Source organism: Suncus etruscus, chromosome 1, assembly GCF_024139225.1.
Source record: "Suncus etruscus isolate mSunEtr1 chromosome 1, mSunEtr1.pri.cur, whole genome shotgun sequence".
Lineage (NCBI taxonomy): Eukaryota > Metazoa > Chordata > Mammalia > Eulipotyphla > Soricidae > Suncus > Suncus etruscus.
In genome coordinates this window covers 2,135,443-2,153,690 of record NC_064848.1, presented here as the reverse complement: position 1 = coordinate 2,153,690, position 18,248 = coordinate 2,135,443, and the positions used below count along the sequence as shown (strand labels likewise).

General features: G+C 41.2%; 1 protein-coding gene across 1 annotated transcript; it reads right to left on the bottom strand.

Moving 5' to 3' along the window:
* Nucleotides 1–730: 730 nt before the first annotated feature.
* On the bottom strand, nucleotides 731–15,679 carry RCN2 (reticulocalbin 2). The gene is made up of 7 exons (XM_049782662.1): nucleotides 15,533–15,679; nucleotides 15,108–15,213; nucleotides 12,214–12,410; nucleotides 7,352–7,465; nucleotides 4,155–4,251; nucleotides 2,150–2,292; nucleotides 731–1,595 (listed from the first exon to the last, which is right to left on the bottom strand). The coding sequence occupies exons 1-7, from the start codon at nucleotides 15,677–15,679 to the stop codon at nucleotides 1,443–1,445; spliced, it is 957 nt and encodes a 318-aa protein (XP_049638619.1). The 3' UTR covers nucleotides 731–1,442.
* Nucleotides 15,680–18,248: the final 2,569 nt, after the last annotated feature.

Sequence of the window (18,248 nt, the reverse complement as noted above, 5' to 3'; positions counted from 1 at the left end):
CATCTCAAATGAGGTTTCCTTTACAATTAACAGAGACAATGGTGTGTCACCAACTAGTTCTGTGGAGCAATATACATTCCACCCCACTTACATCTAACCAGCCATGGCTTGCCCCAGAAAGCTGTATGTGTTGGTATGCAAAAGACAACTTTGGTTTGGAAAAGATGAACAGATTTTGCAGCTGACCTCTTGATCTTGAAGTGAAGTAATTTAAGAATAAAGAAGCCATGGGTCCTGAGACAGTAGTGGGTGGGGCTGACCAAGGTTTAAGCCTGGAGCACTTCTGGGTAAGGAAAGAACAAGCAAACAAAAGAAGGAAGGGAGAAAAGAAAGGATAGATAAAAGGAAAGAAAGAGAGCAAGAACAAATTTTTCATTGCTTCACTTTCCCTAGATTTCTAGCCTACTGCATAAGGCAAATAAATGGACCTCATGAATCAGGTTAAAACCTGACCACTTAGGTATGGACAGTTACTCACCAAAAATTGTTTTATATATAACAGATACTGTTCTCTGCTGACAAGTATGTACTATTTCTGGTCTCAAAGACACAATACTGGCTACAACAGTAACTGACATGGTAAGGACTATATTAATAAGTTATAACAATGATTCTTTTATACTGAAAAAGAGCTAAATTATAATATTCATCAAAAAATTAAGCAGTTCTGAGAACCCTCATTACCAACATAAGGGAATAGAGGAGACAGAAAAATAATGAAGACAACACATTCTAAATTCAAAGTTTATCTTGATGAAAGAAAACAAACATATACAAAGATAGAACATTTCACTTTTAATCAGTCAAAGATGGAAAGTCTGGACAGTGTCAATTCCACACATCATAATGCTCTAGCTACACATTAAATATAATTACTATCTACACATATGCAAAAATAGAGTTCTATTTCTTACAATAAAACCCTTTATAGAAACCATTTTAAAATTAAGCAGAACTTCTCAACATTAATATGTGAGGTATTAGTCCTCCTAAAGGTTCCTTTCAAGGTTTTAAAACAAAATGCTAAATCTAGAAACAATTCCCTTTTTGTCAGTTCCCAAATTAAATCTACGTAAGACAAAAATTAATCATGTCACAGACTACGTAAATATCATCCAGGCATTTCTAAAATCCTCCTTTTTCAAGTATGGAAACAAAACTGAAATATTCCACAATACAGTACAAAACAGATGGAAATTTAGGAAAGACTTTGTTATGGCACAGTACTGTCTTATTTCTTCAATATGCTTAGAAATAAATAATCAGGGTTTTGTTTTGTTTTCCTTCTGAAAGGCCAAAATTATATTCTACATTAAGATAATTTTGACTATTGTAAGACTTAGGAGTGTAAAATATAACATCAATATTGTATCACAAAAGTAAAGCTGGTCACAAATTATAAAAGGAGCTGGTATTTTTCTCTACTATGCCCAGCCCAGGGGTTAGAGCTCATCATGATAGAAATATTCATCATGAAGTTGTCTGCCATAATCTGTGGCTTCGCTGGTAAGAAACAAGTCCTGATTTTCCAGAATCTCTGCTTCGGAGAGCCTTTTGTCGTTATTCAAATCCATCTCATCAATTAGATGAACAGCCTTTAAAACAAACAGAACCACAGGTATCATGCAAGAGTAATACAGATTTTCAGCAAGATGCTTACGTTCTTTCTTTTTGGGATTTGGGGTCACACCTAGAGCTTACTCATGGCTCTGAGCTGGGATTGAACCAGGATCGGCTGCATGCAAGGCAAGTCTTACCCACTGTATTATCGCTCCAGTTCCACATGCTCATGTTTTAAAATAAATATTAACAAATACTGCACGATGTACGTGACAGGGTCTGTCTCATTTTCTGTTATCAGCCCTTTACTTAATTTCTGCTGGGTCCTGATGCCTCTCCATTCAAAGCAAATACAGGATGTCTCCAAGTAAAATAAATATAACCTACTTGGAGCCTCTCAGCATCGTCAAAATCAATACATGAAACAGTCTTAACATCCTTATCTGCAGACAGCCTGAAACGCCTCATAGATTTAACTGAAAAGATAGCACTGCATTGATCCTAGTAATTCCACTACTTTATTCTTGCAGATCTGAGCTCCCTTTTCCTAACAACACTACATTTTCTGGGAAGGGAGTGGGGCACTCACCTCTTCTTGGGCAATACCCTGATTGTTGGGTACCACCCAAGACAACAGCTCTTGGGGATCTAACCTTCCATTGCCATCTTTGTCATAATCATTCATGAATCTATCTTTTTCGACAAGTATCCACTCTGGATCGTCACTGGCCGCTTCATGAGCAAATAAAAATAAGTAAAAGACAAATGTCAAGGCATAAATTGACATAAAAAACACCCCAAGCGTAAAGAAAATAAACTTTACGTTTTCTACAAATATTTAGAAAGATCAAGGCAACAGAACTACTTACCTGAAAAGTCTCAAAATAAAGACCAAGTATCTAGTAATTTCCAAAGTGATGCTGAAGAGCTTTAAAATCATTGCATATTATCACAAACCAGTAATTTTGTTGCTGCATGTTCAGCTAACTACATTTCCCAACTTTTTTTTTTTGAGTAACATTTGAGGGGGAAGGAATGAATCTTCCTTGCAGTGCTGAGGTGGAAGTGTTGCAGGACACTCACAGTCAAAGGATGTCCTTAGTGGTGTCACTAGGGTTACTAGGGATATACTCAGCATTGCCCAAGGACCATGTGGTACCGAGGAACAAACCTGGGGAAAACATGTCAGATTTCTGAGTGTTCTCCTCTACCTGAGCTGGGCAACAGTTTTTGTTTTTATTGGGGGTGGTGGGTGGGTGGGTAGAAAAGGAGCACACCTGACTAGTAGTGATCAGGGCATACTTACTCCTGGCTCAATGCTCAGGGTTCACTCCTGGTGGTGCTTGGGGAGCATGTGGTGTGCTAGAGATAGAACCAGAATCCATTGCATGTAAAGGTAAGTGCCTATCATCTGTCCAACCAGTCTGGTCCAAGCCAAGCAACTTTTTACAACAACTGTATGCACCTCCGATGGCTTTGTAAAATTTTCTATATGTCCTCATAAAGCAACTACATGTAAACTTAAAATGCCATTCACAAAAAAGTGATGCTTTCAAGCAAGAATTTTAAGGAAACAGCTACTTGTGGAGAATGCAGAGATAGGCTCCAGTTTCAAATGCTTGCTAGGTCATCTTCCAGTCAACACCATAGTGTTTTGGCTTTTATTTTTTCCTTGTTAAGATCTATATGCTATGGTACAGGATTTTGTTTTAAAAGCATTGATTTTTAGGGGCCAGTGTGATGCAGCAGCGGTAAGGCATTTGCCTTGCACATGGCTAACCCAGGACGGACCTGGGTTCGTTCCCAGGCATCCCATATGATCCTCCAAGCCAGGAGCGATTTCTGAGCGCATAGCCAGGAGTAACCCCTGAGCGTCACAGGGTGTGGCCCCCAAAAACAAACAAAAAAAAATAAAAGCATTGATTTTTATTTACTGAGCAGTATGAAATAAGTTATTTTATTGTGTGGAAAGGAAAAAAAGTTTGAGGCGTCCATGTGTTCTACCAGCATGCACGTGTGGCCTGCATCTCCCTTCTTGAGATGTGCATTTTCATGATTTTTTACTTTAATTCTGGGATGTATACTGAGGCATGTGCTCTCGATCCTCCCACTTCCAGCATTGGAGAAGGCTGAACACATGTGCTTTCTGGGCACATGTGTCAGTGCTACACATATGTGTGTGATCAGCCTATACACATGGTTCTTGAGGACATGCCATCCACATCTCCTCTTGAGATGTGTACTTACATGCTTTCATACTTTTATGCAAGGATGTGTACTGGGGATCTCTCTAGAGCATCTTATTTTTTTCTCTCTCTTCTCTGTCTTTCTCTCTCTCTCTCTCTTTCACATCCTTTCCTCCCCTTCCTCAAAATTTCCAAATAAAACCTGCTTTTACTTCAAAAAAAAAAAAAAAAGGTTGACTCTAGAAGTGAAACTAAAAGTAAATAAGACAGTATTCTAGGTAAGCCATAGTTCTTTCATTTTGTTTGCATTATATTTAATCTGATACAGGTCATCTCTCATATTCATAAATCCAACAGAGTTCTTTAACTCCACTTTAACCCACCTTCTCTATTACTCCAGCTACTTACTTGGATCCCGCCTGTAGTCACCAAGAAATTCTTCCAAACTAACAAATCCATCACCATTTTTGTCATGCTCATCTAAAGCCTCTTGGATAACAAATTCCTATTGCATGTTCACAAAACAAACAGACAAAAAAAACACATATATATGAATCACAAATTTTTCAATTTTAATGAATCAGTCACACCTCAGAAGCAATCACTTTGATAGTTCACACTTAGTAGGTAATTTTTCTAAAGGCAGGAATTCAGAAGCAAGACAACACTCCAAATGTCTCTCTCTATATTCAACATCCCATCTGTAAGCTTCACTATTAATACTCCATTCTCCTCTCCCTCTTAGCATTAAGCTCATGCTCAGATAGCCTGCATGTCCTCTTCTGTCTTCTTTAGCTCTACTTTCCTTTCCATCTCAATAATCCCTAATGTGCCCTTATCCTAAGTCTCTTTGTACAGATCTGAAACGTGTGGGTTTCCCATAAAGCCTCAACTCCTTTCCTCTTCTTGATCCTGGATAACCTGCTCCATAGCTGGCTACTTGGCACTACCTTTCTTGCCTTCATGAAATCTTGTACTCACCAAGTCCCTGGTGCATGACCTATGCCTCTTCCTCCTTCTACTTTACAAAAGACAGAAAAGAGATGATTTTAAATAAAATTTTCTACCTTATCAAACAGACTCTTGCCATACCTTCCAAATTTCCCTACTGCAGCTCTCCTAAATGCACATTAACTACAGCTATTTTTTTTAATCTGCCACTTGCTTTGAACCTTATCTAACTTTTTACACTCTTTGACACTTTCTTGGCAACAAATCTCCTATTTTTCAAAAAAATGAAACAGGACTTTTAAAATGCTTTCTTGTTTACCAGTGGTGCATCCTCGTGTTTGATAACCTTTATTTTTATGCCTATCTCCCTTAGCTTCTTCAATCGCCCCCAAGTCAAAGTCCTCAATTGCCTTCCTAGATTCTACACATTCTCACTTGCTGAGCACTTTAAGTCTTCATCAGGCTCCTCCCAGGGCTCCAAGCTTTCTTCATCAATTCCTTCTCTCAAAACCTTTAAAACACATTCCAGTACAACCAACAAGCTCTTTTTCTTTCTCCTAAGCCTTGCCTCTAATCCACAGGTTACACTTAGCTTCTCACTTTCTCAAGTGGCTGCTGTCTCTCTCATGCTTTTCAATCTGGAGTCAAGCATTGCAACGGCAAAGAAAATATATTTTCAGAAGGCTGTAAGTCTAGTCAAACCCAGATTTGGCAACATCTAGATCTAAACTTTATCTACATTTAAATCAAATAACATCTACAGGAAATTTTTATAGATTTTAGTGATAGATATAAGGGGAACTTCACCTTTTAGAAAGCCAGATTGGTTTCCAAGGGAAGATCTCAGATGCTCTTAGAATTTACCTTAAAGAACAGATGGTTTGCATCATATTTTTAAAGGAGTCTGTGGTCCAAGTAACCCTCTTGAGAAAGAATAACTTCTTTCAATAATGTTGTCATGGATAAAATAATTTCTGGAACTACATGAATAAAAGTAACTTTAAATTCTGACTTTCAATATAAAATGGAATTCTTACTTGATCTTCTCATCATTTGCCTGTCCAAAGTCGAATATACTTTTTGGAGATGAAAAGTGGATATACGAAATCAATAGAAAGAAACAGAAATTAAGGAAGCTTCTGGAAATAAGATACCCCATCATCATACCTCAGATGGGCTGTCATCAACTTTGAATCCACACAATCAATGACCATCCTGTCCTAGCCTGATACACCCTATTGTCTATGGTCCTGCCTGCCTCTCGCTCACTGTTACACAAGCTCAAAACTCAGTCATAACTGACTCATCCTCTCCTATACTTGTCATTCAACTTCTCCAGGTATGCTTTTTCAAAGAGTTGCTCCAGTCTGCCAATTAACAGAAGATGCACTCCAGTTCCACTTTACTGAATGCCGACAGCCTTCCATTACTTCCACAGCCCACTCTTCCCTCTGAGGTCTTCCTTTGCTCCTTAGTCCCTAGAGAACCAAAAGCCAGTAACCTCTTTCTGCTACGCTGTAACTCAATTGTTAACTTTAATTATGGCACTTTAACAAAAAGTGCCCAGCCCTGTTTCGAAAGTAGGTCACAGATTTTGTTTGCCAAATGACAAATCTGAAGCTTCACAATGGCAGAAGAAATGGAACCAACACTGAGGCTTGCCACTGAGTTACAGAGGGGGAGTGGAAACTATCTGTAATCTTGTTATTTGTGGTAGCAGTTTCTGACCATGACCCATTATATAAAAGAGCTACATCTTTCCTCCCTGAAATATCTAGGGATCCAAATCACATGGCTAGGACTAATGCCAGACAACAGACCACAATAAAAATGTTGTCTGTTTTTCTTTTTTTTAAAACTATCTGTTACATTCATCCTCTGATATAACAGAGTTTACATTCCAGAAGTCAGAGGAAGGACTCAGTGTTGCTGAGTTAAATCTGGAGTTTAGCAACATTTCTGATGAGTTGGTACTTTTGAGTACTGAAGAGATAACAGTACTCATTAAATCTAAAATTGCAGCTGTAACCCATCATGAAAGGGATTCAAATGGGATATGTTTCTCCCAGGGGTCTCAAACTCAATTTACCTGGGGGCTGCAGGAGGCAAAGTCAGGGTGATCCTTGAGTGCAAAGTCAGTAGTAAGCCTTGAACATTGGTGGGTGTGACCCAAACAACTAAAACAAAACAAAACAAAAAAAGATTCCTCTAGGGCAGGGCCACAAAATGATGTACAGAGGGCCGTTTGTGGCCCGCGGGCCGCGAGTTTGAGACCCCTATAAGCTTTCATAAGTGATGCTGTAAACCAAATCGGAAGTTCTAGTATTACTAATATTGAAAAAACAGAAGTCTGAAAGCTTCAGAAGGACAAAGGAGGGCACTCAACATATGGAGATGGAAGAGAAAGCCAGGAAAAGACTGTTGTTAAGATAATATAGAGATTTAAAAACACTCTGTCTTTTATATTCTTGCTCCCCAAAAGGAAACCCCTCCCCACCATCCCATCAGAAACTCTCCCTATCTCTCCCAAGAAGAACTTAGATCTTTTGGTCTCTTAAAGTTCTGGTTGCTCTGCAATCTGTTTTAACATCTTAGTAGAAGCAGGTTTTTAAAATTACAGCCACTCAATCATTCCTCAGACATTCCTTTCTTACCGTCATATATTCAACTTCTTCAGGATGCTCAAAGGCAATAAATTCTTCAAGATTCAAACCAGGAGTGGAATCCTGGTCTGCTTTTTCAAATCGCTTCTTGTCCTTTAAATGAAGCTTTGAAAATTAAATGTTGAACATGCTTAAAAGTCACATCCATATCATAACATTACAAAAAGTACCCTGAAAAATGTAAACTATGATATCTAAAGCACATTCTCATACCTACTTTTATTTCAGCTTCACATCATCTTTGGCAGGTAGTCTGGACAAACAATAAACATATTCCAGAAGCAGTATGAGATAGGCTCTCAGGTGTGAGAGGCTCAGAATTCTAGAAATGCACTTTACTAGCTGAGCTCCTTTGGAAACACTTCTGAAAAGAATTAAACTTTCAACTGTCCAGATCTGTGCTGGAGGTGTAGTTTAGTGGTAGATCACTTACTCCACTTGTGTGAGACCCTGGGCTCGATCCCTGGCACTCGTCCAACCACAATAGGAAAAAGCAAAACAGAACCCACTTCCAAATATCTGATTTTAACTTAATGTTCTATAATTTTAAATAACTTAGCCAATAATTTAGATGTTATGGTTAGGCTCAATATGAAGAAAAGCAGACAGATGAGGTATTTTGTAGAATCAAGCAAGTTATTTTTTTTTTTCAATGAGCCACTATTCAAAATACTGAGTGCTGCGATTTCCTTATGAAAGAACCCTTCAATTTGAAGTATAGACCTTTTATCTATGGGAACTGTCTTTAGCCAAATTTGCTTATGGAAAATAAAGAATCTCTTTTAACAGTTGAGATTTCTTTTTGAAGAAAAAAAAAAGCAATCTGGTTCACATTTTTAAAATAACCATTTCTAAAAGAAGTTTTATTGATGGCTATCTGACGAAAACCAGTTGAAAGCAACTCAAATTAAAGAATACAAAACACTGACTTGTTTTCAAATTTCTGAAGTACACCAGAAAAAAAAAGACTCGTTTTTCCATAAAAATCTTGATTCTAGAGTGCTGAAAGTACTACATATAGGCAATAGTAAAAAGACAGAAAACCACAACTACTTTAAAATCATAACAGAAAGTTATAAGGAACAAAACTGCCATCTTTTGGTAAACTAAACATTTTACACGAGGCAATTTATAACCTGGAATACAACAGAACAAACATCTAAGTCTTGAATATTCTGATTAACCACATACAAAATTACATATTACATACATAAATATTGTTTATATACATGCACATTTAACAGCTGATTTAAAAGTTAGAACAAATGAACTTTTGACAGGTGAGGCCTCAAACTTTTATTATCCTACTTAAAAGTGTTGACTATATGGTGTTTACAATATCAAAGAAAAAGGCTTTTCAAACACTCGATCTGAACATCATCATTACAGGCTTTTTCACTTTTACTTTTTTTTTTTTTTTTGCTACACCATAAAATGCTCAGGAAATATTACTGGCTCTGCACTCAGGAATCACTCCTAGTGGACTTGGGAGAATCATATGTGATATGGAGACTAACCCTCATCAGACACATACTAGGAAAACACGTTACCTTCTGTATTATCTCTCAATCCACCTTTATTTAGTCTCTATAGAAACTAAGCTCAGATAAAATGTGGGGGCTTGGGATGTAGTTCAGTGGTAGAACTTATGATTTACATTGTAAGCTGTTGGTCTGCCACTCTACTCAAAATAATTCAGATATCAAACTGACTTTTTTTTCAAATCAGCTTCCATAGGAAAAAAATAAGCTTTCATTAAAAAATGTCTTTATAAATATCCAATCACCTTTTGTGATTATTTTGGTTTTTGGCTCATACCTGGCTGTGCTCAGGGATCACTTCTAGCATGGTTAGAGTAGTGCCGGAGTATTCCTGGGTTGGCTGTGCGCAAGGCAAGTACCTTATCTAGATGCTATACTATCTCTTTAGGCAAGAATTCTTTATGTATTTTCTCTCCTGTCCATAATAATATTCTTTGAAATCAACACAGAACTGACTGCCAGTCCACAACTTATTATTTGATACTATTTCTCTAAGTCTTATGATATCAAGTGTAGTTAGGAGGAGACTGAGGCATAAAGATGTTTAATGCCATGCACAATTATGCCAGTCACAATTATTACATGACACAACTGGATGCATAGCCCAGGCCCTCACACTGGTGGCCCCAGGGATAGCACACGCACAACTGTACAGAAAACAATCAGCCCCGCGTTACTGACTACAGAGTTCAAGACAAAAACATGATAAAACATGGTCACAATAAAACTAGAGGGTTACACTTTCACAGCTGTATAAATTAGGGAACTGGAAAAGGTTTAAATGTTTTCCAAGTACCTTGACTACTATGACTACTATTACTAGTAGTCATACATACTATATGTATACTGTATGTAGCATACTACGTACCATAGTACATATTATGGTCCTAAGTCACAGGCTCCTGGAAACAGAATGAAACCAATTTGCCATAGGCTATTCGATACAAACAAGAATTAAGCCCTTATGGCATATTTCTGGTCACAGAAAAATGATCAAATGTCTAAAAAAAGACCCCCAAATTTTCTAATAGTCAATAAGTACTTGTTGCCAATCATTTTTTCCATCCCAGGTCACAGATGGTCACAGTCTATTCAACACCCCCCAAGCACAACAGGCTCACCCAAACTCACTCCAGTTGGGACATCTGAGATAAGACATGGAGCCTCAGTGCACCTCCTATAAGTGTGAGACTAAAAGTTTGTTTTTGTTGTTGCTTTTTCAGAATATTTGGGGTGAAAAAATATGTTTTTAGATATGGAGGAAGGTTCAGAATGGCTCCTACAGAATTAATTCTCATCAATGTTAAACAATATAACTTGACTTGAAGACCAAATATATTTTGAATTTAACTGTTGGCAAAAGGTGTTTAAATACCTCCCCTTTGGAGAAAGTTACTGGTTGGGCCACAACCACTAGTGTTCTGGGCTTACTCCTGGCTCCTTGCTTACTCCCAGTGGGTCTCAAGGAACCATATGGGGTGCTAGAATGTAATTTGGGTTGGCTGCAAGAGTCTTACCCAGTGTACCATGTCTAAAACACCTGGCTTTTCTTTTTTTTTTAAGTAAGCATTTTAAGTTACTTTTAAAAGGCAAAAAAGCAGGGGCTGGAGCAATAGCACAGCAGGAAGGCATTTGCCTTGCATGAGGCCAACCCTGGATGGACCGGGGTTCAATCTCTGGCATCCCATATGGTCCCCCAAGCCTGCCAGGAGCGATTTCTGAGTATAGAGCCAGGTGTGATCCCTGAGCGCTGCCAGGTGTGGCCCGAAAACAAAACAAACAAAAAGGCAAAAAGTAACTGAAATAATAATTCTTCTATTTAAATTGGTAATTGAATGGATTTCTCAAGTCAACAGTCCTGAATTGTTCTTACCATTAGTAAGTCTTTAATTTTGAAATAAAAGTTAAGATAAATTTTCACAAACTAAACTGTGAGATGCAGCAGTTAGCTGTGAGCCACAGCAATAATATAGTGGGGTAGGAGTTTGCCTTGCATGCAGCTGACCCAAGTATGGCCCCACCAGTAGTGATCCCTAAGTGTAGAACCAGGAGTATGTCCCAGCACCACTGAGTATGTCCTCATCCCCTATCAAAAAAGAAAAAATAACCCCCCAAAATAGTGTAGATGTTATGGAAGATAGTCTAACTCCCAAAAAACTAGAACTGCAATTTCTATATGATCCAATAATTCCATTTTGGGAAATGTATCCCAAATAACATAAAAGCAAGCTGTCTAAGCTATCTGTACATCCATGTCCTAGAAGCACTATTCAAAATGGGCTAAAAATTGAAGCAACATAGGTGTCCATTAATAGACAAAATGTGGCACCTACATAACTGGAATATCACTTAATCTTAAAAGGAAATTCTGACACAGGATACAAGGGCAAACTTCCAGTATACTATGCTAAGTGTAATAAGCTATTCGCAGAAAGACCATGATTCTATTAAAAGTACGGTATCAGAATAGTCAAATATCAATAGTCAAATTCAAGGACAGAAAGTAGAATGCCAGTTATTTCTAGGGATTATTGGGGACAAAAAAAAGAGATTCTAGAAATAAATTATATGACAGCATGAATATACTTAGCATTACTGAACAGCACACTTAAAGATGGTTAAAATAATAAACTTTATGTGTATTTCACAACTTAGAACTTCAGTTATCTTCATATAAAACTGTTTAAGGGGCCGGAGAGATAGCATGGAGGTAAGGTGTTTGCCTTTCATGCAGAAGGTCCGTGGTTCAAATCCCGGCGTCCCATATGGTCCCCCGTGCCTGCCAGGAGCGATTTCTGAGCATAGAGCCAGGAGTAACCCCTGAGCACTGCCGGGTGTGACCCAAAAAAAAACCAAAAAAAAAAAAAAAAACTGTTTAAAAATGAATATGAAAATGAAAATCTATAATCTTCTTAGACAGATATACAACTGCTTATCCAATAATTTAAAAAGTAAAATAATGAGGGAGGACTGGGATAATTCCGGGCACATTTGGTCCCCCAAACACTGCTAGGAGTGATCCCAGAGTACAGATGGTTGTGTCTCTCTCCAAAAAAGAAGTAAAATATTGAGACCCATATTCAAAATACTCTTAAAAATCACCCTTCTGAAAATGAGAAGAAATGAAGCAGTTGCAAAAAATAGATGCAGGGATAAATGACCAGCTCACAATAAGAGTCCCAAACCTAAACCATAAAAAAACACTGACAGGGAACGAGGCAATCCAGGCTTCAGGGCCTCTCATAGTTGGCATGCTGGAAAACCGAGTGAACCAATCTGATAAACCAGTACAGCAAGTTGGTATGTACTCACCTGCCTGAAAGACTCCTCTTCAGCATCATCCAGAGCCATGTTCTCGTCAAAGTCAATCACACGGTCATACATCTGAATGTTGTACTCATCCCAGGACACGCGACCATCCCTATTTTTATCATAATCGACAAACTGTTGTTTTGCTTCTTGCATGGCATAATGCTTAAAAGACATCTGAATCCAGGAACTGAGTTCACCTGTGAAAATTTCCCAGAACACAATCAATTCTTGATGCCTAGAGAGAATGTTTTTCCCTTTTTCATCAAACCATTTTACTGAGAAGACTAAAATCTTCTGTTTTCAGCCTGGGATGAAATGGAAACATTTCCAAATCTTCTCTAAGAAAAAATAAAAGTTCAGTGTCTACAAAGAGTGTATGCCTCACTGTATTCATAGAACTAGAAGAGATGAGGAAAGCAGGTTGGAGTCAAAAGGAAAATATGATATATGATCCAAATAGAATGTAAACTCCTTATCTACAGAAAATAGAAGTTTGTTTTGTTCTTTGAGGTACTCCAAATGCCTAGAAAGCACCTGGCTCAGTAATTATCTGTTATGTGAATTACCAAGCACCAAAACAATGCTATACTTAAAAATATTTTATTCTCCCTCCTAAAAAAATGCAATCGACTCTTACTCTCAGGAAGTACATATATTTAACTACTTATTTTACTAAGTTTATATTTCATAATTGTTAAGCAGATCACTTTCAGTAGTGGAAACCAGTAAGTAGAAAGAACCCTGGGGCTCACACAAGCAAAATCCATGTTCTAACAACTGAACCGCATCAGGGTCCTACTACTAACTTAAGTATGTATCAGGAAATTTATTTTTAATTTATGAAAGTAATACAAAGTTTTCTCTTAATTTTATGTTGAGTGGTATCCAAATTATATTAAGTAAATAATAAGCCATGACCTAAATTGTAAAAGAGAATTCAAGGACTAATGTTTAAAGAACGATGCTACATGTTTCCTCTAAGTGCATCATAAACTTCGGGAGTAATTTTAAAAGTTTATCAGTAACAATTATAATTTATGCGCCCCCTTTCTTTACAAAGGCCACCTTCCTTAAGCTGGATCCTAAAAAAGTAGGTAGTTTCTAAATCTCAAATGTCCACCTTCGCATCATCGTTTATCACTTGTGGGCGGGGGAGGCGGGCTGGAGGTGGGCTTCCATATGATGTACAGAGCGTCTAACACCTGTTCCCTGCAATCCTGAGCCAACCAGGACAGTTGAATGTTTGGGCCCTAGGAGCCAGGAACCACCAGAGCTCACCCTAACTGCTTGGGGACTAAACCTATTGATACTGGCAAGGAGGTCATGTGGTACCAAGAATTTAACTGGGGTCCCAAACATGCAAAGAATGTACCCTGGCTGGCCTCTGAACGATCTCCCCAGATAGTCCTTATCATCTTTTAAATGTCTATTTAGAGGGCTATGAGATAGTACAATACTTAGGGCAAATTCTAGGCATGTGCCTGGGCCAGGTTAGAGTCCTGAAAACAGCGGGTTCCTTGAGCATTGCCAGGGCAACCTGAATATTCTGGAATAAATTCTGGGGTAGTTTACACTGAACTACTAACCAGGATGGCTATCCAGTGAGGTCCCCAGACTTCTAGAGCACCACTGTGGAAGCACTCACCCTCCAGAAGTCTATTCAGCAGAGCCCACTACTTGTTTTAAGATAATGTTTTCTCCAGCTTTTAGATTTGTCATGTGGAGAAGAGCCACAGAATCAACCTGCTCTGCATTTTTTCTAGTAGAATCAAATAGAGATCTCTCTATAAAGGCTATTCTAAAATTCTGTTGCTTAAGGAGAAGAATGAAACCTTAAGTTCCCCAGGCCAGCAAAATCAATACTTTGACAGCAGATTGTGAATTAATTTACCACTCATCCTCCAGATGTTTAGTCCTTCGATGCTGATCAGTAAATGAGTTTCTGCAAGACAGCTCTTGATAAGTTTTTGATAACTAACTTTGGAAAGGTGACAGGTTCATCTTTTGAATGAAGCAATGAGAGGAGAATGCACAGCATTTAGTTCAGAATACTCTTAACAACTCCTGCATTCCATTCCAGACTAGAGAGCCTACTTTGAAAGTGCCCGGGTTTTCTTAAGTATTTCTTTTTTTCACTTTACTATTTTTTTTTTGTTTTGTTTTGTTTTTGGGCCACACTGGCGGTGCTCAGGGGTTACTCCTGGCTGTCTGCTCAGAAATAGCTCCTGGCAGGCACGGGGGACCCTATGGGACACCGGGATTCGAACCAACCACCTTAGGTGGCAAGGCAAACGCCGCTGTGCTATCTCTCCGGGCCCTTCACTTTACTATTTTACTTTAGGTTTTTGAGTCACACCATGTAGTGCTCAAATTTGAACTCTGGTTGACTACTGTCTCAGGAGATATTAGATATTTAAGTCAAGTTTAATAACACTGAAATAAGAGCGGGAGATGTGGCGTTTAGTCCTAGCACTGCAGGCCATCATGCTTCAAATATTCTTTGACAATTAATAGTGTGGCAAACACTTAATCCCGTGCAACAGGTCTCTGATTTACCTGCTTGCACAAAAGAAACAAATACTGAAGATGCCAAGGAAGAGAGGTGTACCGCAAGGGCGAGGCATCCGTTTGATGCCTCAAGAAGACTTTGCTTATCCCGGAGAGGGATGCGATGGTTGGCACAGGACTCAAGTCATGCGAGCAGGTCGGCGGTTGCTCAAACCAGATAGGCAAGGTGCACAAAACCACTGCAGAAAGGCTCCGGAGGACAGAGCCTACTAGTCTCCATCCTCAAGCTGTTGCAACCACGGATGAGTCGACGTCCCTCGCGGAGATCTTGGTGCCGCTGTCCTACAAAGGGGTGAGGGGTGAGGGGTGTAGGAGGCCGCCCTTACCTTCGGTGAGAAAGCCATCGGAGTCCAGGTCGATCTTCTTTATGATGGCCTTGAGGCGCAGGAGCTGCTCTTCGGGCTTGAGCTTCGCGTACTCATCCACTTCTTCCTTTGGGATGGGAGGGAAGCGTTGCATGGCTCTCGGGGGACAAGATGGTGGCGGGAAGCCCTGGCTGGAGGGGTGTCGGGCGACCCTCGCCAGTTCCCCAAGACGCGCCCGGCCCCTCCACACCGCCCACGGGGGCCCCAAGGCGCAAACGGAGAGATCTGGGGCCCCCCGCGCCCAGCTGCTGGGCAGAGCGACGTTGTCCCGCCGGACGGCTCCGGGTTCCCCCCGCCGAGCCCGATCTATTGTCAGGCCGCCGCCCGCGCCTTTGTCCCGGGACAAAGCCCGGGCCAGGCCGGGCCGGGCCGGGCCGGGCGCTCACCTGGCCGCCCAGCAGCGCCTCCCGGTCGTAGTCGGCGCGGTGCTCGCCCTGCGGGTAGTGCAGCTCGTCGGCCTCCCCGGCGCGAACGGACGCCGAGCACAGCAGCAGCAGCAGCGGCAGCGGCAGCCACGGCGCCGCGGAGCCCATCGCGCTGGCGGGCGGCGGACACCGAGATGCGACGACGGACTCCCTCCCGGACGCGCGGAGCTACAAGGCGGGCGGAGGGGCGGCGGCTGCAGCCCCGCAGGCCGTCCGTCGCAGCGCGCAGAGGCCCGCTCGCTACTGCGGAGGCGCTGCTCGCAAGGCCGCGGGGCTAGGCGGGCCCGGCGGAGGGGCGGGGCCTCGCCGGGACGCGCTGCCTATTGGTCCGCGCGGGCGGGGCGGAGCTCCGCCCCGCCCGCGCGGACCAATAGGCAGCGCGGCTCGGCCCCGCCCCTGCCCCACCCCTACGGACCGAGACGCAGCGCGGCCCGGCCCCGCCTCCCCGCCCCGCGGACCAATAGGCAGCGCGGCCCGGGCCCCCCCCCCCGCCCTGCGGACCAATAGGCAGCTAGTCTCGGCCCCGCCCCCGCCCCTGCGGACCAATGGGCGGCCCGGGCCGAGCGAGCCTCGGAAGCTCCCGCCACCTCCTTCGCCGCGTCACGGCCCTCTCCGCAGAACACTCTACGCTTCGCCCTCACCCTGTTTCTCTCTGCTAGAAACGCTACTGGGCTTCGGGGCTGCGACGGCTTACTGTCTAGCTGCAAGACCTGGATGAGTTCACTTCCGACCTAGGGCCTGTGTATCTCTCCTGAGCACTGGCAAACTCGGGCACAGAATCCAAAACTTGCGGCCTGTGGCTCGACTGCACGACTTGGAAGATCAAACTCATGATTTTTTATGTTTTCTTGAGTGTTTCCGATATAGATGAGCGTAGATTGAAGAGTTGTGAAGATCAGGTTAGATCACTGCATGCTCCATAACAGACACCTTCATCCTTCATGCAAGTGCATGCAAGGACATTCATTATTCAGGCAAGCAAAAAAGGTGGGCCTGGGCCTTGCCTTGTAAGGGGCCCACAGGGGTTCTGTCCTCCACATCGAATAGGGTCCCCTAAACACTGCCAGGAGTGACTTCTGGACATGACTGAAACCCAACTACAATCCTATTTGTAATAAAGGTGTTTAAATAAAAATATTAATTAAAAAAAAAAGGGAGTGACTTCTGAGTACAGAGCCAGGAGTAACTCCACAGCACTTCTGAGTAAGACTCCAGAACTAAACAAACAAAAAGAAACACAAACGAAAAAGCAAAAAGAATAGCAAGTACCTAAGATAACCTCTAGGGAGCTCACAGTCCTGGCGCCTGTCCCTTGCCATTCTGGGCCTCAGCTGCAGCACACCAAAAACAGAGAAATTTGTAGGCGACAGCTTAGCTCTTCTTTCTTTGGTTGCCCCACTTAGGATGAAGCCTTTTCACACAAAAGTTTGAAAGGGCTTTCTGGTCCCCCTTCACGTCCTGCCTTCTCTTCTCACTGAAAGCTAGAATTCTGCTCCAGAAAATAAATTTAAGGGAGTACAAATCACGGACATTTTCTGGGTCATGTTATACCTTACTTGAAAAGTTTACAAACTAAAATCTAATGTTTTTTTTTCCAATGTTGTAAAGGGAAAGCAGGGACAGTTTTTTTAGGTTTTAGAGTGTAAATAACAGGTGATATTTCAGAGTTGGTTCATTAATTCAAGCAGAAAGAAAAAAAAACTTTATTAATATATATTAAAAATCTTGTGTACATTAGTGCTGGGTTTTAAAACAGTCAGCAAATGAAAACTAAAGTTTCTAGTAGTTTTGTGTTTATTGTACTCCAAGTAATATTAATGAACTTTTACCAGCTCTGATAGGATTCCCATTTCAAAGCGTAGGCTGCAAGACTTTACGAAGTGCTTCTGAACCCAGTCTCCACAGATGAACGTTTAGAGGCAAAGGATTATATCTGAACGAAAAGGCTCAGTCCAGATCAGAGGAACTGTTGTTTTCCCTTATATATATACACTACATGTATTTTTTGTTTTATTTCCAATGACTGAGATTCGCCCATTTCCGTTTGTGATTAATATCTATTTATCAAAGCTCTGTGGTCTGAGGGGATAGTTCTATCTTTTTTATTTTATGGTAATATATTTTTTGGCCTAGCACATGGTCTATCTTGGAGAATATACTATATGCATGGAGAAGATTCTGTACTCAACTTTTGGGGAATGAAAAGTCATATATATTTATGATATATGCATATATATCAATCAGGACCTTTTTTTGGGGGAGTGGCACAAACCTGGCAGTGCACAGGGCTTACTCCAAGCTCTGCATTCAGAGATCATTCCTGGTGGGGCTCATGAAGACCAAATGGTATGGTGTGCCAGGGATCATACTGGGATTTGGTATGTGCTATACTATTGCTCCTGGCTTGGGGAACCATATGGGATGCCGGAGATCGAACCAAGGTCCGTCCTGGGTCAGCCACATGCAAGGTAAATGCCCTACCGCTGCACTATCACTCCAGCCACTTGAACCTTTTTTTTTTTTTTAATTTGTATTGTGGTCAAAGTGAATTACAAATCTTTCACAGTAATATTTAAGGCACACAGTGATAATAAATGAGGGGTATTCCCACCGTCAGTGATGTCCTCCCTCCACCCCTGTCCCCAGCATGCATCCCACTTCTCCCTCCTTTACCCCC

Excerpts from the sequence above, each read along its gene's own strand:
- RCN2 (XM_049782662.1), bottom strand. The coding sequence starts at position 15,679 with ATGGGCTCCGCGGCGCCGTGGCTGCCGCTGCCGCTGCTGCTGCTGCTG. Across the intron at positions 2,293-4,154 it reads TGACTACAGGCGGGATCCAA|CGGCCAGTGACGATCCAGAG; the intron begins GTAAGTAGCTGG and ends TTGCTCATGAAG. Across the intron at positions 1,596-2,149 it reads AGGGTATTGCCCAAGAAGAG|GCTGTTCATCTAATTGATGA; the intron begins GTGAGTGCCCCA and ends TTTGTTTTAAAG.